Below are 15,718 nucleotides of genomic sequence, written 5' to 3'. Positions count from 1 at the left end.
GGAAGTTCTTCTCTGTCCCCACAGATGACGTGGTCACCCTGGGAGACACGGGCGGGGGCGTGTTCAACGGAGAGAAGGGGGTGCTGTACTATGCAGACGCCTTGACCGAAATCGCCTTTGTCGTTCCCTCGCTCACAGAGTCCTCCGGTGGGCCTCATCCCTCTCTCCCATCTTCACTTCTTCTTACTTTTCTCCCACTCCTCATCCCTCTCTCCCATCTTCACTTCTTCTTACTTTTCTCCCACTCCTCATCCCTCTCTCCCATCTTCACTTCTTCTTACTTTTCTCCCACTCCTCATCCCTCTCTCCCATCTTCACTTCTTCTTACTTTTCTCCCACTCCTCATCCCTCTCTCCCATCTTCACTTCTTCTTACTTTTCTCCCACTCCTCATCCCTCTCTCCCATCTTCACTTCTTCTTACTTTTCTCCCACTCCTCATCCCTCTCTCCCATCTTCACTTCTTCTTACTTTTCTCCCACTCCTCATCCCTCTCTCCCATCTTCACTTCTTCTTACTTTTCTCCCACTCCTCATCCCTCTCTCCCATCTTCACTTCTTCTTACTTTTCTCCCACTCCTCATCCCTCTCTCCCATCTTCACTTCTTCTTACTTTTCTCCCACTCCTCATCCCTCTCTCCCATCTTCACTTCTTCTTACTTTTCTCCCACTCCTCATCCCTCTCTCCCATCTTCACTTCTTCTTACTTTTCTCCCACTCCTCATCCCTCTCTCCCATCTTCACTTCTTCTTACTTTTCTCCCACTCCTCATCCCTCTCTCCCATCTTCACTTCTTCTTACTTTTCTCCCACTCCTCATCCCTCTCTCCCATCTTCACTTCTTCTTACTTTTCTCCCACTCCTCATCCCTCTCTCCCATCTTCACTTCTTCTTACTTTTCTCCCACTCCTCATCCCTCTCTCCCATCTTCACTTCTTCTTACTTTTCTCCCACTCCTCATCCCTCTCTCCCATCTTCACTTCTTCTTACTTTTCTCCCACTCCTCATCCCTCTCTCCCATCTTCACTTCTTCTTACTTTTCTCCCACTCCTCATCCCTCTCTCCCATCTTCACTTCTTCTTACTTTTCTCCCACTCCTCATCCCTCTCTCCCATCTTCACTTCTTCTTACTTTTCTCCCACTCCTCATCCCTCTCTCCCATCTTCACTTCTTCTTACTTTTCTCCCACTCCTCATCCCTCTCTCCCATCTTCACTTCTTCTTACTTTTCTCCCACTCCTCATCCCTCTCTCCCATCTTCACTTCTTCTTACTTTTCTCCCACTCCTCATCCCTCTCTCCCATCTTCACTTCTTCTTACTTTTCTCCCACTCCTCATCCCTCTCTCCCATCTTCACTTCTTCTTACTTTTCTCCCACTCCTCATCCCTCTCTCCCATCTTCACTTCTTCTTACTTTTCTCCCACTCCTCATCCCTCTCTCCCATCTTCACTTCTTCTTACTTTTCTCCCACTCCTCATCCCTCTCTCCCATCTTCACTTCTTCTTACTTTTCTCCCACTCCTCATCCCTCTCTCCCATCTTCACTTCTTCTTACTTTTCTCCCACTCCTCATCCCTCTCTCCCATCTTCACTTCTTCTTACTTTTCTCCCACTCCTCATCCCTCTCTCCCATCTTCACTTCTTCTTACTTTTCTCCCACTCCTCATCCCTCTCTCCCATCTTCACTTCTTCTTACTTTTCTCCCACTCCTCATCCCTCTCTCCCATCTTCACTTCTTCTTACTTTTCTCCCACTCCTCATCCCTCTCTCCCATCTTCACTTCTTCTTACTTTTCTCCCACTCCTCATCCCTCTCTCCCATCTTCACTTCTTCTTACTTTTCTCCCACTCCTCATCCCTCTCTCCCATCTTCACTTCTTCTTACTTTTCTCCCACTCCTCATCCCTCTCTCCCATCTTCACTTCTTCTTACTTTTCTCCCACTCCTCATCCCTCTCTCCCATCTTCACTTCTTCTTACTTTTCTCCCACTCCTCATCCCTCTCTCCCATCTTCACTTCTTCTTACTTTTCTCCCACTCCTCATCCCTCTCTCCCATCTTCACTTCTTCTTACTTTTCTCCCACTCCTCATCCCTCTCTCCCATCTTCACTTCTTCTTACTTTTCTCCCACTCCTCATCCCTCTCTCCCATCTTCACTTCTTCTTACTTTTCTCCCACTCCTCATCCCTCTCTCCCATCTTCACTTCTTCTTACTTTTCTCCCACTCCTCATCCCTCTCTCCCATCTTCACTTCTTCTTACTTTTCTCCCACTCCTCATCCCTCTCTCCCATCTTCACTTCTTCTTACTTTTCTCCCACTCCTCATCCCTCTCTCCCATCTTCACTTCTTCTTACTTTTCTCCCACTCCTCATCCCTCTCTCCCATCTTCACTTCTTCTTACTTTTCTCCCACTCCTCATCCCTCTCTCCCATCTTCACTTCTTCTTACTTTTCTCCCACTCCTCATCCCTCTCTCCCATCTTCACTTCTTCTTACTTTTCTCCCACTCCTCATCCCTCTCTCCCATCTTCACTTCTTCTTACTTTTCTCCCACTCCTCATCCCTCTCTCCCATCTTCACTTCTTCTTACTTTTCTCCCACTCCTCATCCCTCTCTCCCATCTTCACTTCTTCTTACTTTTCTCCCACTCCTCATCCCTCTCTCCCATCTTCACTTCTTCTTACTTTTCTCCCACTCCTCATCCCTCTCTCCCATCCTCCGGTCTTATTTCCTCTACGTTCCTCATCTCTCTTTCAAGTCTTCACTTCTTATTTTCTCTCCTCAGCTCTTTTTCTGTGTTTGCCATCGATCCCAAAGCCGCTGTTCTCCGTTTCAAGTCGTCTGTAGAGGAAGGAAATCCCCACTGTGTGTCTTTATGGATTTCCCCTAATTTGTTCTACAAATCTTCTTTATTTTCTAGAACGTTGTAATTCTATTAGATAGCCATTAAGCAGGGTGGTATTCATTAGGTAGCCATTAAGCAGGGGGGTATTCATTAGGTAGCCATTAAGCAGGGGGTATTCATTAGGCACAAAACAAAAAGAACATACTAATACATGGAGGGACTACCTGAACCTGTCTAATAAGAAACGCTATGGAACCTGCATTATATAGGGCAAGGGTGCACATATTTCTTTTCGGACCGATTTGTTCGTCAAAAGCAATTTGCAGGCCAGAAAAGGGCAGTTATTTGAAAAGGTTTATGTCCATTATAATTTGTACATACTTTCTAACTAGTTGTAGATGTTGAAGAGTGGCCTGGAGTGGGTGCTGTTTAGGGTGCAGACTGTGTGTTGTTGTTTCTGTAGCAGAGTGGTCAGAGAACAGTTTCCCCACGGGAGACCCAGACTCTCAGATGGACCTGCTGCCCAGCCTGCTGAAACAGTCCAACCTCACACTGGACCTCTTCCCCAACCACTCAGACAATGTGGCCCCTGCGCAGAGGGTAAGACACACCGCAGACTATTGTAACACTTTAACATTATTAGCATTCTCTCCAGCACTATACCAGTGTCTATATGTGAACATATATGTAGGTTAAAAAGTGGTGAAGTGCTCCTGAAGTATGCTAGTATTATTTTCCTCAGACCGATTGACCTTATCAATGCCCACATCCCACCTAAACCCAAACCCTACCCCAGGGATGTTCAATTCATGTCTGGAGGGCCAAAGCACTTCTGGTTTTCACTGACTCGAGACTTACTTAGCTGTGTTTAGCGAACGGTGATCGCTACGCAAAGGTTAAAATACAACTGTGTTGAGGCCTTAAAGCTGGATTATGGAGTCATTTATCCTGTAGTCAGTTGAACGTTTTTTCTTTGTTCTAGCTTGTTCACATGATTTCCACTATTGTCTGTCCTTTAGAGTCCCACAGTGAAGTCTAAAAAGATGCCATCTGGCAGGACTATCCCTCCAATGGGGCCCGAGACCAAAGTACTGGTAGTCTGGGTGGAGCGCTACGACGATATTGGTAGGCTAACTTCCTGCTCCTTCACGTGAAACTGGCCTCTTTTGGCTGCCATTTTGGTTATTTAAGTCTAGCGGAACTACACTCTTATCTAGTCATGAAATATTTGTACTATTGGTAGAAACAACGTATCAGATCTGTAGAATGTCTCATTCATTCCTTACAGACATTTTACTATCAGATGCAACTGTTAACGAGTAGTTAAATGTTTGTTATCCTGTATTTTTAGAGGCATGTCTTCATATTTCTGAAATGACTGACTTCAGTGCACCTTGATAGATTGTGTGCACCTAAAAGTTTGAACTGCGATGTACACTGCTCAAAAAAATAAAGGCAACACTTAAACAACACAATGTAACTCCAAGTCAATCACATTTCTGTGAAATCAAACTGTCCACTTAGGAAGCAACACTGATTGACAATAAATTTCACATGCTGTTGTGCAAATGGAATAGACAACAGGTGGAAATTATAGGCAATTAGCAAGACACCCCCAATAAAGGACTGGTTTTGCAGGTGGTGACCACAGACCACTTCTCAGTTCCTATGCTTCCTGGCTGATGTTTTGGTCACTTTTGAATGCTGGCGGTGCTTTCACTCTAGTGGTAGCATGAGACGGAGTCTACAACCCACACAAGTGGCTCAGGTAGTGCAGCTCATCCAGGATGGCACATCAATGCGAGCTGTGGCAAGAAGGTTTGCTGTGTCTGTCAGCGTAGTGTCCAGAGCATGGAGGCGCTACCAGGAGACAGGCCAGTACATCAGGAGACATGGAGGAGGCCGTGGAGGGCAACAACCCAGCAGCAGGACTGCTACCTCCGCCTTTGTGCAAGGAGGAGCAGGAGGAGCACTGCCAGAGCCCTGCAAAATGACCTCCAGCAGGCCACAAATGTGCATGTGTCTGCTCAAACGGTCAGAAACAGACTCCATGAGGGTGGTATGAGGGCCCGACGTCCACATGTGGGGGTTGTGCTTACAGCCCAACACCGTGCAGGACGTTTGGCATTTGCCAGAGAACACCAAGATTGGCAAATTCGCCACTGGCGCCCTGTGCTCTTCACAGATGAAAGCAAGTTCACACTGAGCACATGTGACAGTCTGGAGACGCCGTGGAGAACGTTCTGCTGCCTGCAACATCCTCCAGCATGACCGGTTTGGCGGTGGGTCAGTCATGGTGTGGGGTGGCATTTCTTTGGGGGGCCGCACCATGTGCTCGCCAGAGGTAGCCTGACTGCCATTAGGTAACGAGATGAGATCCTCAGACCCCTTGTGAGACCATATGCTGGTGCGGTTGGCCCTGGGTTCCTCCTAATGCAAGACAATGCTAGACCTCATGTGGCTGGAGTGTGTCAGCAGTTCCTGCAAGAGGAAGGCATTGATGCTATGGACTGGCCCGCCCGTTCCCCAGACCTGAATCCAATTGAGCACATCTGGGACATCATGTCTCGCTCCATCCACCAACGCCACGTTGCACCACAGACTGTCCAGGAGTTGGCGGATGCTTTAGTCCAGGTCTGGGAGGAGATCCCTCAGGAGACCATCCGCCACCTCATCAGGAGCATGCCCAGGCGTTGTAGGGAGGTCATACAGGCACGTGGAGGCCACATACACTACTGAGTCTCATTTTGACTTGTTTTAAGGACATTACATCAAAGTTGGATCAGCCTGTAGTGTGGTTTTCCACTTTAATTTTGAGGGTGACTCCAAATCCAGACCTCCATGGGTTGATACATTTGATTTCCATTGATAATTTTTGTGTGATTTTGTTGTCAGCACATTCAACTATGTAAAGAAAAAAGTATTTAATAAGATTATTTCATTCATTCAGATCTAGGATGTGTTATTTTAGTGTTCCCTTAATTTTTTTGAGCAGTGTATGTCGAATTCCTGTGTTGTAGATAACTTTCCCCTGGCCGACCTGCTGGTAGAGACGAGCACTGGAGTGGAGACCACAGCCAACAGTAGCACCTCCACAAGGTTACTGCACTGCAGGCTCCCATCCATCACTACTCAGCACTGACAGCCTGTCCCAAATCACTCCATATCCATCACTACTCTCACTACTCAGCACTGACAGCCTGTCCCAAATCACTCCATATCCATCACTACTCAGCACTGACAGCCTGTCCCAAATCACTCCATATCCATCACTACTCAGCACTGACAGCCTGTCCCAAATCACTCCATATCCATCACTACTCAGCACTGACAGCCTGTCCCAAATCACTCCATATCCATCACTACTCAGCACTGACAGCCTGTCCCAAATCACTCCATATCCATCACTACTCAGCACTGACAGCCTGTCCCAAATCACTCCATATCCATCACTACTCAGCACTGACAGCCTGTCCCAAATCACTCCATATCCATCACTACTCAGCACTGACAGCCTGTCCCAAATCACTCCATATCCATCACTACTGATCACTGACAGCCTGTCCCACATCACTCCATATCCATCACTACTGGTCACTGACAGCCTGTCCCAAATCACTCCATATCCATCACTACTCAGCACTGACAGCCTGTCCCTAATCACTCTCCATCTATCACTACTGATCACTGACAGCCTGTCCCACATCACTCCCTATCTATCAATATTAATAAATAATAAAACTTTAAATGGAGATTCTCCTCTAAGCATGCATTTTAGTCAAGGGGTCTGGGAAACTAGGCCTAAGGGTTCAATATACAGTGGGGAAAAAAAGTATTTAGTCAGCCACCAATTGTGCAAGTTCTCCCACTTAAAAAGATGAGAGAGGCCTGTAATTTTCATCATAGGTACACGTCAACTATGACAGACAAATTGAGAAAAAAAAATCCAGAAAATCCCATTGTAGGATTTTTAATGAATTTATTTGCAAATTATGGTGGAAAATAAGTATTTGGTCACCTACAAACAAGCAAGATTTCTGGCTCTCACAGACCTGTAACTTCTTCTTTAAGAGGCTCCTCTGTCCTCCACTCGTTACCTGTATTAATGGCACCTGTTTGAACTTGTTATCAGTATAAAAGACACCTGTCCACAACCTCAAACAGTCACACTCCAAACTTCACAATGGCCAAGACCAAAGAGCTGTCAAAGGACACCAAAAACAAAATTGTAGACCTGCACCAGGCTGGGAAGACTGAATCTGCAATAGGTAAGCAGCTTGGTTTGAAGAAATCAACTGTGGGAGCAATTATTAGGAAATGGAAGACATACAAGACCACTGATAATCTCCCTCGATCTGGGGCTCCACACAAGATCTCACCCCGTGGGGTCAAAATGATCACAAGAACGGTGAGCAAAAATCCCAGAACCACACGGGGGGACCTAGTGAATGACCTGCAGAGAGCTGGGACCAAAGTAACAAAGCCAACCATCAGTAACACACTACGCCGCCAGGGACTCAAATCCTGCAGTGCGAGACGTGTCCCCCTGCTTAAGCCAGTACATGTCCAGGCCCGTCTGAAGTGCATTTGGATGATCCAGAAGAGGATTGGGAGAATGTCATATGGTCAGATGAAACCAAAATATAACTTTTTGGTAAAAACTCAACTCGTCATGTTTGGAGGACAAAGAATGCTGAGTTGCATCCAAAGAACACCATACCTACTGTGAAGCATGGGGTTGGAAACATCATGCTTTGGGGCTGTTTTTCTGCAAAGGGACCAGGACGACTGATCCGTGTAAAGGAAAGAATGAATGGGGCCATGTATCGTGAGATTTTGAGTGAAACCCTCCTTCCATCAGCAAGGGCATTGAAGATGAAACGTGGCTGGGTCTTTCAGCATGACAATGATCCCAAACACACCGCCCGGGCAACGAAGGAGTGGCTTCGTAAGAAGCATTTCAAGGTCCTGGAGTGGCCTAGCCAGTCTCCAGATCTCAACCCCATAGAAAATCTTTGGAGGGAGTTGAAAGTCTGTGTTGCCCAGCGACAGCCCCAAAACATCACTGCTCTAGAGGAGATCTGCATGGAGGAATGGGCCAAAATACCAGCAACAGTGTGTGAAAACCTTGTGAAGACTTACAGAAAACGTTTGACCTGTGTCATTGCCAACAAAGGGTATATAACAAAGTATTGAGAAACTTTTGTTATTGACCAAATACTTATTTTCCACCATCATATGCCAATAAATTCATTAAAAATCCTACAATGTGATTTTCTGGATTTTTTTTTCTCATTTTGTCTGTCATAGTTGACGTGTACCTATGATGAAAATTACAGGCCTCTCTCATCTTTTTAAGTGGGAGAACTTGCACAATTGGTGGCTGACTAAATACTTTTTTTCCCCACTGTAAATGGGTGCTTGAACCCTCAAAAGAGCAAGCACAGCGACAATGACAAGGAAAAACTCCTAGAAAATAGTTAAATAGACCTCTATAGGAGCCCTATCCTCTTCTGACTTACCTGATAGAAGCTCAGAGCGGACCACCACCAAGACCAGACAGTTGTCCTTTACTCCAGTCAAATATAAATGGCTCACGTGAGTCCGCAGGATCAGTGTGGCTCGCGAGGCTAATGTACACTCAGAGTTTATTCATTTGGACAGTGAAGCTAAAAAAATGTATTTGGCTCTGTACTCCTGCATTTTGGATTTGAGATCAAATGTTTTCTATAAAGCGACAGTACAGAATCTCACCTTTTATTCGAGGGTATTTTCATACATATCTGTTTTACCTTTTAGAAATGAAAGCACTTTATGTATGTAGTCCCCCCATGTGTCATAAGTATTTGGACAAATCCACTTATATGTGTAATAAAGTAGTCAAAAGTTAAGTATTTGGTCCCATATTCCTAGCATGCAATGACTACATCAAGCTTGTGATTCTACAAACTTGTTGGATGCATTTGCCGTTTGTTTTGGTTGTGTTTCAGGTTATGTTGTGCCCAAAGAGATCATACCCCCCAAAACATGCTAACCTCTCACCTTTACCAATAACAGGGGAGGTTAGCATACATTTTTTTTATGCCTCTAACCTTCCCGCACATCATTATTCACGATTCATTCATAATTATCCATAATGTTCATTTAGCTGAGACAAAGCAGTGTAGGTCGGGGGACCCAGACACAGGGCAGGGACGAGGTCTTGCCAGGGCAGCATGTAGAACAGGATACAGGAGCAAGGCAATGCAATGTAGGGTTGAACCAGAGACGGTACAGGAACAAAGCCAAGCCAGCTGGATGGTGGCTGGCCAGAGACAGTACAGGAACAAGGCCAGCTGGATGGTGTCTGACCTCATAAAGCAGGATGGTAAGAGGTGCTCATAGTGCCTCTGCAGCGGAGACAGTCTCTCATATCTCCTCTGTTCTACTTCCACCTTTCTGCTCTCCCTCCTCTTCCTATCTGCCTCTCTCTGTCTCTCTCTCTGTCTCTCTCTCTGTCTCTCTCTCTGTCTCTCTCTCGCTCTCTCTCTCTCTCGCTCTCTCTCTCTCTCTCTCTCTCTCTCTCTCTCTCTCTCTCTCTCTCTCTCTCTCTCTCTCTCTCTCTCTCTGCTCTCTCTGCTCTCGCTCTCGCTCTCGCTCTCGCTCTCGCTCTCGCTCTCGCTCTCTCTCTCTCTCTCTCTCTCTGTTTCTCTCTCTCTGTCTCTCTCTGTGTGCGCATGTCCAACCCTCTTTCCTCCTCTCAGGCCCACATCGTCAGGTCAGGACGTGCAGGTGATCTTCATCCACCCTCTGAGGACCGGACTGTTCCGGATCCGCCTGCACGGGGCCCTGGGCAAGTTCAGCATGGTCGTCCCCCTGGTGGACGGCATGGTGGTCAGCAGAAGGTCACTAGGTGAGAGTATGGGGGGAGGGGTGAAAGGTGTGTGTGTGTGTGTTAGCTATCACGATGACTCGTGACGAGTAGCACTGTGTGTGTTTTCTTCACACATGCCAAATGTGTGAGTCACCGGGCCTAGCTCCACCACTTCTCTCTCCACATCAGTGCTGAGCCATTGGTCCTCTCTCTCCTCTCAGGGTTCCTGGTGAGACAGACGGTGATCAACGCGTGCCGGCGAAAGCGGCTGGAGAGTGACTCGTACAACCCGCCGCACGTGCGTCGGAAACAGAAGATCGCTGAGGTGGTGAACCGGTACCGCAACAAGCAGTTGGAGCCTGAGTTCTACACCGCCCTCTTCCAGGAGGTCGAAGAGAGCAGCCTCAACCCCTGAATCCACCCCCCGGTGAACTTTGACCTTTCACCTCGCTCCCGAGACTGAGAGACTGTCACAAATATTCTATATTTATAACAAATATTTTTCCTCTCTTTACTTTTGTTATGTATATTATCAGCACTTGGCCACGTTGCAATTCGACTTGAGGTCAACAATTTATTTTATTTCTATGCTGACTCACCGCAGCCACGGCACCTGAACATCTTCGTTTTTTCTATCTAGACTCCACAGGAGGCTGGTGGCACCTTAACTGGGGAGAACAGGCTCGTGGTAATGGCTGGAGCGGAACAGGTGGAATGGTATCAAATACATCAAACACATGGTTTCCAGGTGTTTGAATCCATTCCATTTGCTCTGTTCCAGCCATTATTGTGAGCCGTCCTCCCCTCAGCAGCCTCCACTGCTAAACTCACAGCAGCTTGTAGGACTCTTTGATGGGGTGTGGTTGTGGCTGTGGCACTCACCTCACCTGGCTGCGAGGCTTCAGGCTGTCAGCAGAGGGAATATACTAAAACGAGTGGCTTTAGACTTGTGACGTGGCAAAATTAAAAATGGCTTCCACTCTATGGCTGTTACTAGTTCCCACAGCCATCTCACTGTGGTTTTTCAAGTCCAATTCTTCTGTATGCTTTTCTATGAAACGCATTGGTCTGTCCATTTTACCATATCTAACGTCATGTTTTTTGTTTTGTTATGTTGGTCTGGAGCAAAAAAGAGTGGTCAAAACATCAGAAAAATTTACTTTTCATCTAAACAACTACATTTTTTTTTTTTTACAAAACTCAAATCTCACTTTAGTCAATGGTTATTTTTGACTTAGGTAGTGATTTTGGTTTTCTCGTCCCACACTTGTGCCAATTAGCGAGAGTGTGTAAATATACTTTAACTTAAAATCTCAGGTAGATTGAGCCTTTTTATACTCATCGGCATCTGGGTTGTTCATAAGCTACGAAACAGGCTTACTAAACGAACTGAATGAAAAAGGGAGGGACTACCAGGACTTCCAATCAGTCCAATAAGAAACGCTTGTTTTTGTTTTCAGTTGTACAGTGTTTTGCTACGATGTGCCCTAATGAATGCGACCGTGGTCCATGTACTCAATGCACTCCCAACCAACTGACTTCGATTGAGGCATTATTCAGTTTTAAACCTGTGGCATTTCACATTCACTGGATCTGATGGTAGACTTCAGGAAACCACATTTTTCAGTATGGATTAAAAAATGAAAGCTATCACTAATTGGTTTGTTTCTTTCCATATCAAATAAAAAAGCTAAAAATATTTGTAAAAAAAATACATTTTCATTGGTGATATTAAGGGGGTGAGTTGCACTTAATTGTTTGATATTCACAGTTGGAAAAGTGATCATCTATGGTGATTTAAAAAATGATTTGTCATGAGCACTGTGTTTAACATCCCATTCCAGATGTGACATCACAGACTAGAGAACCTGATACATACCGCCATGTTTTGTCCATAATATTGTAGTTTTATGTCCAGCCTAAAACCAAACTCAGAGCATTAAATCACTAGTGTGTAGCGACAGAGGTTGTACTTTTCTTTTTTCCACCAATTAGTGTCTTTATTTGTGCTTGATTTTATTCCACACTACATAACAGCTCATGGCTATTAAGGGCTGAAACGCAGTAGTTTTATTTAGTCATTTTTGCAGTGATCTATTAAGGGTTGGATGGGTGCAATTGACCAACTGACGTCCTGTTCACACCCCCTGTGTATGTTGCTGGATCTGTCTTAAACACTGATGATGTTATAAATCAGTTTTTGATCATATGGAAAATAATGCGGAACTATATTTTTTGCATGATATTTGCCGTGGTGATCCACCCGAGCCATTTAGAGTTTCTGGAACTAAGATTTCCTCTATTTTCGTTCCATAGATCGCTGATTTTGTGTCTCATTTTGGAATGATTTCCATTTTCTTGACTGTTAAGGAAAAGCTGAATCGTACTAAAGACTATTGAAACCTTACTGTATCTGGGGACGCTGAAGGCTCAGTTGAGTTATTTGTATTTCTCCAGAATAATATTACTGTCATTTGAGGTTACTTGCTTATTAGCAATTGACAAGTCCTGTGTTTTTGAGAATTAAGAGGATTTTTTTCTATTTCTTTTTTATGTAGTAATATGTTAGTCTGGTCCCAGATCTGTTTGTGCTGTATAGCCAACTCCTAGGGTGTTAGCAACTTCAAGCGTTTATGCTTTCCAGCACAACCAGATCTGCGACCAGACGAGTAAAATGTCACTTCAGGCATGACTTTTGCTGTCAATTTACTAGTGTCAACTCTTTTGAATATGGAATGTCCAACCTATTGCTGATTCAAACGGCCTCAACGAATTTAAATTCTCAAATTACTCGATACTCTAGCCCGCCATTGTGCTCTGCAAATATTCTACAATCTCGGTGGTGCAACATGAACTGAACTAGATTTGTATCTCGTTCCTCGTAAACGACTCATTTATTCTGTAAATGTTGAAGGTATCAACTTGTATGAAGTTGGAAGATGAGGGCGTGAAGTACATTTCAGTCGTCTGTCCCTCCTCCGTTAGGTAAGGCACAAAATCTGCTTGTTTGTATTGGTCTTATTATATGCGTGTCAAACAAACTCATTGGATATTGAATGTAACACAGTGTAACGAATAAAGATTTTGATTAACTTCTTGTCATGTTTACGCCGTGTGGTTCTCTTCTTACACAATTAGGTGCAGTTTCTGACACTTTATGTATGTAAAAAATAAAAAATAAAACGGAACTTTTGATGAGTTGAAACACGGACAATGATGAATGCATATGTGTTGTTGTTTTTATCGCACTGCTTTGCTTTATCTTGGCCAGGTCGCAGTTGTAAATGAGAACTTGTTCTCAACTGGCTTACCTGGTTAAATAAAGGTTAAATAAATAAAAATATGATTTCATATTTCTCGGTGTGGCCTCATTCTGAAAGTGGACCGATCATCCTTAAACAAATGTTTCACCTTTCCAAGACGAATTATTGTGTTTGACCTGAACTGACACCATGACTGGTAGTCAACACCCACAAAAATAAAATTACAGTAGAATTATAGTAATTATATTTTACACATTAATGGTGCTCTAACTTTATTTTCTCATATCAGCAGGCCAAAAAAAGTGTATGGGCCAGATGGAATTGAATCCATCAGTTTCCATTGGACACATCCCATTTCAAATATTGATTGGAATTGTAAACCAGTGTGCAAAGACTACCGCCCTATCGGAGTAGGGCGGAGTTGCCCCTGGACACTGATCCTGGGTCAGTTTCTTTGCCAATGGTTAAGAGTAAAGTAGAGCAAGTGTTGCTAGAAGCTGATCCTAGATCTGTACCTAGGGGAAACATTACCTTGGAGTCCCATCTATCTGTGTGACTGGAGCACTTTGCGACATCTGCTGATGTAAAAAGGGCTTTATAGATAAATTTGATTTTGATTTATGCGTGTATTCTAGGGTGACAAAAAGGTGTTTTCCATATAAAAAAGAATCAATGTTATCGACCCAGAACCAGGGGCGGCCTGTTCAATAGGGCGATATGGGCGACGCACTGCCAAACGGGAAAAGGAAGGGATTTTTTTTCTAATCAATTATATCACGGCAACAGTAGTTATCAGTGTTGTAATCTATACGTCTGATCTGCCACAGTGCCACACTGCCACTAAATGTCGAATCAGGCTAAAGTCGTGCTTCAAATGGCTCCCCCCCCCCTTTTGGGGCGATTTCAGTCAGGTTGAAAATCGCCCAGAAGTCTGTAATAGACTCCCATGTAAAATCTATTTTTTTCAAATTTCAGAGCCTTCAATACAATCTCAATGGGTGTCTGTGGGCTTGCACTTACGCGCTTTCGTCATACGTTACGTAACCATGAACGTAACTGAGAAAAGAGTGGATTGTTTGAAAGAAGTTCCTTTTTGTCGGCGATTCGGCGAACAAATGAAGATAAATTGGCAACGAAACAATTAGGACCTCCCAGACCAAATTTAATAATTCAACAGGTTTCTACTAAAGGCGGAAAGTCCTACACCCGAGGATTTTCCAAAAATTGGTACGAACGAAAAAAGACATTGCCACTCACTCAACTGGATGACGAGGGATACAGGCTAGCTGTCCGCCGCCACAACGATGAGGTTAGTGTTGATAATCACAAGTTTACTGGATGTGGATATGGTGTAATAAAGGCAGTTTATTCAGAGGTAAATATATCTGGAATCGCGTTCACGGACCCGTTCGTCAAACTCTTAGGGAGCTATAAATTAAGCCCCATTACTTACCATATCAGATAAGAGAAATTGCTGCAGCTACATATATTTTACATCCTGGCCCTACATAGTTCACTATTTGAATCACTTACCAAAATATTACATGTGGTCATATATGCTTGGAAAGTGGAGATGCCATAGAACGTCAAAAAAGTAAACATTGCTGGAGACACATTGCCGTTTTGGAGAAGACATCGCGTTTGCTAGCGAAGAGATTTGTTGTGGCAAATGAACTTGGGCTGGGAATTGCCAGGAACCTCACGATAAGATATATGCATCAGCATTGCGAGTCTCATGATTCTATACGTATTGCGATTCGATACTGTGATTTTATTGCGCACCATATGTCTGTTGCAGAGGGATCAGAAAGCCATGAGAACGAGTTTTGATCAGTCATGGAAATAAAAGTGCTGAAAACAAATTTGCTCCCAATGTGAAAAGATTGAGAACAAGCTATGAAGGAACAATAATGGTGTTTTGGTGCAGGTACAGCCAACTAGCGCTAAAATATTGCGATATTGTCAATACAGTATATCGTAAAGTATCACTATGTAACTCGATTTCTTTCACCCCAATCCCTCAAATTAACGGTAAATAACTGAATTGTTTGCCCCACATTTAGCTAAGATGATTAGCTAGCCAGCTAAAATGTTTTATTTAGTTAGCAGTCGCATCTACAATAGTTTACTGTCAATAACATGTCTCCAAAAATGACGTGGTGTCTCCAATTGTGTTGACATTTTACAATTGCAATGCGCATCCATGAGTATCCACTTTCTGTAGCTCAGCTGGTAGAGCATGGTGCTTGTAACGCCAAGGTAGTGGGTTCGATCCCCGGGACCACCCATACACAAAAATGTATGCACGCATGACTGTAAGTCGCTTTGGATAAAAGCGTCTGCTAAATGGCTTATTATTATTATTATTATTTCTGAAGAGAGCCCCGAAACATTGTGTGCAGACATTTTATGCAATAAATGAAGTAGGTTCAATCTAGTAGTTCTGATCTTCTGATTGGTCCTGATGAGTTGGGCGAGGTCCCCTGCAGGCTACTGTCACTGTTGCATTGGCTCTGAGTCGGGTTCTCTGTCTTCAAATGTTCAGCCTAAGAGAGGGGATTTTTGTGTGTGTGTGTGTGTGTGTGTGTGTGTGTGTGTTTAACAGTGATGATGTGTGTGTGTGTGTGTGTGTTTAACAGTGATGATGTGTGTGTGTGTGTGTTTGTGTGTGTGTGTGTCCTCAGAGCAAGAACTCGTGAGTTGGAAGAACTGAGAGGCCTATGGCGTGGGTGTTGTCCTTGGCCACCTGCTGACAAGGCTGAC

General features: G+C 44.3%; 1 protein-coding gene across 8 annotated transcripts in view; it reads left to right on the top strand.

The window, feature by feature from the left end:
• Positions 1–10,412, top strand: part of LOC121577992 (ral GTPase-activating protein subunit beta-like) — a 91,195-nt gene extending 80,783 nt beyond the window's left edge. For all 8 annotated transcript variants that reach the window (XM_045223649.1, XM_045223657.1, XM_045223656.1 and 5 more), the window contains 6 exons: positions 25–147; positions 3,303–3,439; positions 3,859–3,964; positions 5,860–5,938; positions 9,583–9,731; positions 9,914–10,412. In XM_045223649.1, the coding sequence (XP_045079584.1) occupies positions 25–147; positions 3,303–3,439; positions 3,859–3,964; positions 5,860–5,938; positions 9,583–9,731; positions 9,914–10,107 (788 nt within the window). In that variant the 3' untranslated portion in view covers positions 10,108–10,412. The remainder of the gene's footprint in view (positions 1–24; positions 148–3,302; positions 3,440–3,858; positions 3,965–5,859; positions 5,939–9,582; positions 9,732–9,913) is intronic.
• Positions 10,413–15,718: the final 5,306 nt, after the last annotated feature.

The sequence above is a fragment of the Coregonus clupeaformis genome, chromosome 12, assembly GCF_020615455.1.
Source record: "Coregonus clupeaformis isolate EN_2021a chromosome 12, ASM2061545v1, whole genome shotgun sequence".
NCBI lineage: Eukaryota > Metazoa > Chordata > Actinopteri > Salmoniformes > Salmonidae > Coregonus > Coregonus clupeaformis.
Note: the sequence above shows the minus strand (reverse complement) of the source record. Positions and strands in the feature narration are given on the sequence as shown.